Below are 7,198 nucleotides of genomic sequence, written 5' to 3' on the forward strand. Positions count from 1 at the left end.
GGATGCGAGTGTGTAAATTTGTTGGGTTTTATTGTTTATGATTATTTTTTATCATCGAAGGATTGCATTTTTAATTTCGTGTACAATGTACAATGACAATAAAGTTAAAGTTAAAGTTAAAATGAGAAATTGCATTTATCACTTGCTGCTGAATAATTTGTTCAGGCAAGATAAAAACTGTCTAATTTTAAAAAATATAAATAAAAATATTAATGCAAAGAAGCAAAAGAACATGTACTGTAATGACGTAGTAAACTAGAATGTGAAAGATACTGTATAATGACTTCCATGTTTCTTGTGGCAGAAGAACACAGGCTTTTTATACTTCAGACTATCTAACATGAGTGTTAAAAACTATTGCTTTCCTTGCAACCCTGTGAAATTTGCATATAATTCAAACCTGATGTGTATCGAACCGTCTTCAACACCTTCTTTTCCCCTTCAGTACAAAACTGTTTCAACAGCTCCACTTCATTTTTCACTGATGTAGGGTCAAGCTTTACTTGTCTGTAATGAAAAAGGAAACAATTCATCTCCAGGAGAGCCCTGCACAAGAATTCCTATATGCGTAGACTGTCTGTTTATGCATAAATGGCAAATAAAAATCTTGAATCTTGAATCTTCAGTTACTCATGATGAATTTTATAAATCTGCTGCAGCTTACAATCAGAGACAACCACATGTCAGAGTAAATCTGGGTAGATCTGACTGAATATTGCAATAGTAGGAGATAAAAGAAAAGCACCCACTCTGATATTTCTTCTAGAAGATTGGCGAGGAGCTGTTTGTCCATATTTTGGAGCAAATGAAACAGCCTGACTTTGACTTCTGAGTCCTTTGCTTGGTCTTGAGTATGAACAGTTCCTCTCTCCATGATGTTGGCAAAGAAGGGACCAAGAATCTTAACCAGAGGATCTCTATTTTCTGTACAATAACAGAGGTTAGCCTTATCAAATTTTCAGATTCAAGATCTGTTCATAGTGTTTCTAAAAATGAGTTGGGTTCATTTTGAATTAAAAATACAGCAAGCCTTATACAGAATGTATATCTTTCTACACACATTTTTTTTCTTTTCTTTTCACAAACCCAACCAATGTTCCCTCTCTATAAAATATCCACAGGCATCATGTATTCCTCTTTCAGATCTCTTCTTGGCAGTGGTCCTAAAGTAAATACATAACTGTAAAGAATTACCAATTGGATAGTTGTAGAGAATAACAAGGAGGGCAAACAAATGAATTCTGTGGGTTTTGGAGGTACGTACGTTTGTGGTTGGAGTATTTAGGATGCACATGAGTTTCAAACTTCATCTTGTGGTCACTGGGCTTACCTTCTAGACATGCTCGAACCTCCTCCAGTTTCTTATCACCTGCCAGATGAACTAGTTTACAAAGCTGGCTGAAACTGCGTACACAAACAGTAGGAGGGGAGAGCTGCAACAATGAATGCCCTTCACTGTCTTTTTCCTGGGACTGTACATCACCACTGTCCCTGTGGAGGAAAGAAGACATATTTCATTTTGATCTTTAGTTCATGTTTTGTATTACATAATAAATGCAAACATAGCTAAAGAAGATCACAGTCTGTTTTTGTTCTTCTCCACTTCCCAGCCACCACATTCACACTGTGTAGACCAGAACTTCTGATGAAATAAAATGGAATGTTCTCAGTCTTACTAAAGGTGAAAAACAAATTAATTATAGCCTACTGCTTTGAGTATAGCCAAGATAAATTACATTTGGACACTAAGATGACAGCAAATCCTGCACAGACCTGTAATACTGAAAGCACTGGTCAGCCAGCTGCCTGCCACATGATTAGACTAACCTGATGTCATAATCAGTTTTGAAATCAGATGCCACTAAAGTGGTAATCCACTGGAGTGGCTCTTCAAACACATGCTCTGCCTCCTGTGGATGTTGAAAATTGAACTGCTCCACAAAGCACAAGATTCCTTTCAACAAGAACTCGTTCATTGGCGTGAACTCCAGTTTGCCAGTACCAGAACTGGCCGTGGTCCACTGGGCTGCCTTGGTCAACAAAACCCCCATATTGCCAGCTGGGATATTCTGAAACTAAACATTTGACAACAACACTATTTTAAAAAGTGTGTGCTTTATAAAGCCTCAGCATAATACTTCACTGCCCTCTAATTTACAACACTAGAGACCTACTGTACATTTCTCAAGCATGATAATACCAGTATTTTACCCTGTTTTTACTGAATATAGGGGGGAAGTGCTGTTTATAGCCTGGAGTTCAGTAATGTCTAAGGTTCATAAACAGTATTTTCTGTAACGTGATTAAAATTTTTCTACTCATGCAGTTTGAATATTTCCAAATATACACACCTTTATTTGCTATATTTTCTTCACATTCGAGGATTTCTAAGTTTATAAACAGTCAATGACTAGTGCTACACCAGACAAATCTAACACTAGCGACGTTTGCGTTTGCGTTAACGTCACACTCACTATCTAACGCTTGCGTTTGTCCGGACAGGAAAGCTTTGTGTTATTATTATTATTATTGTTGTTGTTGTTGTTAGCATAAGCCCAGCTAAATTACAACCATTTCAGCTTTTCGTCATTAATATAAAATAAAGCATGTTTCTGCCATTATCTGCTACATTCATATACGAACATAAATACAAACTTACCGGGACTTTCAAGTAGCTTTTCTATTAACTTCATTTGCTATTAGCGGTGTCAATGGAAACTACAAGCTCCCTCCCTCTTATAACCGTCCTCTTTGGTTGCTATGATACAGCCAAACACAACGGAAAGCGAATTGGGTTAACAATGACCGAACCCTGTAGCTGAACTCAATGAAAACAAATCCGGGAAAAAAACAAAGAGGAAGATTCACAGGGAGTGGAATATTCACTGCACTGCAATTGTAACGTGGAATGTTGCCATAAATCTTGTTCAGTTTCTGAGATAAAATTGCATAGTTGTTCACATATAATAGTTTTAAATGTCACATGTTCATACAGTAGCCTATGTGACTACACATAGCAATCTCTTCAGGCTGAGCTAAGAGACTACTGAAGCAATAAAAAATAATAATTAAAATAAGACTGAATATAAGAAATCAAAAAGGAGAGATAAGGGATAAAATGTCAAAGAGGAAAACTATAGGCTAAATAAATCTGCACTAACAGCAAGTGTAATCTGTGTGAAGTTGGTGGTGTGTCTTGCATTGTATGGTGATAGAAGCTCTAAAATGTCAAGTCAAATGTTGTCATAACAATAAAAATCTCTGCAAGCCCTCACTTTAGATGTCCGCATGACCACATATTTGAGAGCCTATTTCCCTTCTCACTGATGGTTTGGCAGAGACCTGCAAGCAAACTGGGTAGTGAAAATAGTCAATTTGGGTGGATACTCTCTTTTTAGACTGCAAAAGAGTTCACTCAGTTTAGAAGTTAATGCAACTTACATCAATAAACAGCAAGGTATACATTATTCTTTATCACTGACAATATAAAATTAGCACATTTTTTTACAACAATTAAACTGGATGAGGACAGCCACTTCACATGGTAGCCTGTAATGACAATGATTTGCAAATACAACAAATGCTCAAAAAATCACCTTATAGTCTTTTTTATACTGGAAACACAATTACTCAGAAGTGATATGAGACAGAATTACAATGGTACTACCAGGCACAACAGTATGGCAGGCAGCTTGTGTCAGGTTTGCCCAGCTGCACCTGCCTCTCTCACCTCCCTCACTGTTGTTTTCTCGTCTTCGGCCCCTTATTACACCACTCGGCACACCTGATCCACATCCCTTGATTGTCTCCAGCTGCACCTCATTAGTTCTGCCCTTATTTATACCCTGCTCACCTATCACTTCCTTGCCAGTTTGATCTTGTTCTCAGGCCTTCACCATAGTATATTGTGTTTTGTCTTATCCAGTACTTATTCTCCTCATTTCCTGTCGTTACTCACCCTGGACTCCCCGTTGCCACTCCTCTCCCAGGCTGTTCCCTTCCTCCACAGACTACTACCTCGGGACCTTGGCTCCACTCAACCCTTCCAGTCTCCACCAAACAGGTCGATGCACAGTCACCAGTTACCATCTGTACAAACTCCTGGCTTCTTATCTCCTCAGTAACCTCCATTTCCCACCGACCAGCTCAGGAGTGACCCCAGCGACGCAGCTTGGCCTACCCCATCCATCTCATCACTCTACTGTTGGTGCTGCTGATCGACACCCGGTTTACTCAGTTCATCTATACTTGCCTGTTTCTTGCCATTTCACTGCACTGTACATAAATAAATCACTGCTTGCACTGAAGTCAGCTACCTGGGTCCGCCATTCTTTTTGCTCACTCACTTCCCGTGTGCGAGCAAACCCAACGGCTTGTATGAGTTCAAGAATGCTCCTGGACACAGGACTTATAAATGGGGTGCAGACATGTTTTCATTCCTTCCCTCTTAAAAATCAAATTTATGCTCTTATTTATTGGTCTCTGTACCAGTGGTACACAGACACACCAGTAAGTGAACTCAGAGGAGCCGACGTGAAGTGTGAGTCTAGAAGCACGAAAAAGAAATACTAAAAAGGAACAAAGAAATAGAAGAAGGATGTGAACCGGAAGAAAAGCAGGATTAATGAGGATCTTAATACATCTAACCCAGGGTCTCATTATCGAGTTTAATTGCTGTACATTAAAAAAAAGTCCATGAAACCCTCTCCCCAGCCTAGGTCTTTTACAAAGTAAAATAAATATGATCAGAGCTCAGAAGCACCTGCTCAAAATTAGATGTTCTTTCACTAAAATTTAATACAACATAATAAACACAACTGCTCTTCATCTTAGTTCTCCAGTGTTTCAGATCAGTTACTGATTGAACTGCATGAAAACACAATGGCACAGTACAACCCAGCTTCTTTCCACAACATCATGATTGCATCCGTTCACAGTGCGTCCAGTCTCCACAACACTTCATTATGACTCAGATTAAACATACACAAAAGCTGTGCTTGAGTGATAAGAGTGATGATGAGGAGGTGTGCAGACCATTGTTCCTGCTCTTGATTTGAAGAGAACTGGAGAGTGTATCTCCTGTCCCCACACCCAGGCATGGATTCACAACCTCAAAAGAGCTCTGATGTTTTACAGGCTTCATGTCCAGTTCAGCAGGGGTCGGGGCTGTGGAACGAAAAGGAGTGACTCTGGTCATTGTGATGAGCACCTGTGAGATATGTTTCACTAATTCATGTGAGTTCTAAATTAGAAAATGAGTGAGTCTAGTTAGTCTGTTAGTTTAGTCTTAGTGAGTCTGTTAGTGAGTCTAACAGTGGGCTGTGACTGTAATTCCTGGTTAATAAAAATCCAAACTCCTGTTTTTCTTTTACCATAATTCACTGTTTAATAGTAAACTATTCAGCATGGGTGACACTTTGTCAATCATTAGTTTATGGCACACATGTAAGTTGTCTGCTAATAAGGTTATCTTTGTATTTCCTTATTTTAACCTGACAAACAAAGACTGGTTGTTATGAATAATTACTTCATTGATTGACTATTTAAATAGACACCAGTGGCAAATATTAATATGTGCTAGATCCTCGAATACTGCACTCTAACGAAGAAAAAACATTAGTTCAATAAACACTGAACAAAATAGTTCACCAAATACAGAGCATACATAATATTTCTGGTAGTGGGGGACTGTGTTGGCGCGCTTCCCTGTCTGGCTGTCAAGTAAGTTAAAAGACTGCTTGCCCATCAGCTTCAGTGCTTTAATGGAGGCAACAGTGGTGCGGTGGTAGAGCAATCATCTTTTAACCAGAAGGCTGAAGGTTCAAATCTCAGTGTCGGCAGTCTTAGTGTCCTTGGGCAAAACACTGAACCCCCCCAACATCTTACATTTTATTTTGCCAATAAAATGTAAGATTTTGCTAAAGATTCGATGTGCGTAATGTTCACTACATGAAAATGAATCCCAATTTATTCTAAATGAGTTTTGTCAAACAAAACCTGATACTTGAGAATGTCTTTTGTAGCAGTATAATTGCTTGAGATTCTTGTGGACACGAACCTGCAATTGTGGTTTTCAAATGCTCTGTACAGTATGTATTTCAAGTGGTAATCTCTTAGCGCCAGTGCTTTCTTTGGAGTGGATGGACACTTGTCAATTTGAAGTAACAAGATTTATGGGTTTCTAGGGAAAACCAATGACAAAATCTACATCTGCATGAGTAAAATGCATGGTGTTTATTTTGGTTGCAATTGTGCAAAGGAACACTAGGATCTTCTTGTGCAATCATCGAGGCATGTTACAAGCACTTTTATGTATTTACAGAAAAGCTGAAAAAGCACATGAAACCACAAAGCATATCTTTGAGAAAATTATATCATCATATAGTTGAATGTTTCCAACCCCTGTAACTTTGCTGATGTACATAACATGTTCTCATAAACCTGCAGGTGGTCATTTAATAAAAACAAATACATAGCCATGTCACCAAAATGGATGTCATGAGCAGATTATGAATGGGAAAATGTCTGTGTGCTTCTGCACTACAGATTACTGGAGGATTTTATATAAAAATACATGGCATATTATTATAAATATCACAACTTACTGAAGATTTTGTTGTCTAGCCTGATGTTTTAACAAGTATCATACCTAACTATACATTAATATCACATTTTTCACATTTTTACAAAAGGTCAAGCAAGCTGAAGTGTTTACTAGAAATAAACCAGTTCACACACTATCAAAGTGGAAATTTCTAAGAAGGTAATTTTGTATTTGCATCTAACAGTGAGACCTCCTGTGATGTCTTTTATAAGCAGTCATGAAGTGACAAAGGAAAGATAAAAATGATAAAAAGCTCTCAGGGAAGTGCTGTGGGTATGATTAGAATGACCAACTAGGATGTCACAGCCTAGGAACTGGGAAATAATTTACAATAAGGAAATGTGTAGAATACCAGTTAACTTTAAGGTCACTTAAGATACACACCCTCTGACATGTACAGACTTGAATTATTAGTTAAGTCATTGTATTTGTAAAATTAAACAATAGACAATGATGCTGAAAGTGGAGCAGGTAGGTAGGTATTTAATTGATTGTGAGGGAAATTCAGGTATCCAGTAGCAACAGCAATGATTACCAAAATCACAGCACCCAAATTAAAGAAATGTACAGTATAAAAGTGTAAGAATAAAATAC

At 38.1% G+C, this 7,198-nt stretch overlaps 1 protein-coding gene across 1 annotated transcript in view; it reads right to left on the reverse strand.

Annotated features, from left to right (window-relative positions):
- The window catches only part of odad2 (outer dynein arm docking complex subunit 2), a gene marked incomplete at its 3' end in the record, with an annotated part of 88,060 nt that extends 83,833 nt beyond the window's left edge, over positions 1-4,227 (reverse strand). The window contains exons 1-7 of the mRNA XM_020621408.1: positions 3,597-4,227; positions 3,276-3,353; positions 2,660-2,758; positions 1,828-2,075; positions 1,331-1,491; positions 750-924; positions 401-507 (exon numbers count right to left, since the gene is read on the reverse strand). Of these exons, the coding sequence (XP_020477064.1) occupies positions 401-507; positions 750-924; positions 1,331-1,491; positions 1,828-2,051 (667 nt within the window). The remainder of the gene's footprint in view (positions 1-400; positions 508-749; positions 925-1,330; positions 1,492-1,827; positions 2,076-2,659; positions 2,759-3,275; positions 3,354-3,596) is intronic.
- Between the last annotated feature and the right edge of the window lie 2,971 nt (positions 4,228-7,198).

This window comes from Monopterus albus, unplaced genomic scaffold (genome assembly GCF_001952655.1).
Source record: "Monopterus albus unplaced genomic scaffold, M_albus_1.0 scaffold258.1, whole genome shotgun sequence".
NCBI classification, from domain to species: domain Eukaryota; kingdom Metazoa; phylum Chordata; class Actinopteri; order Synbranchiformes; family Synbranchidae; genus Monopterus; species Monopterus albus.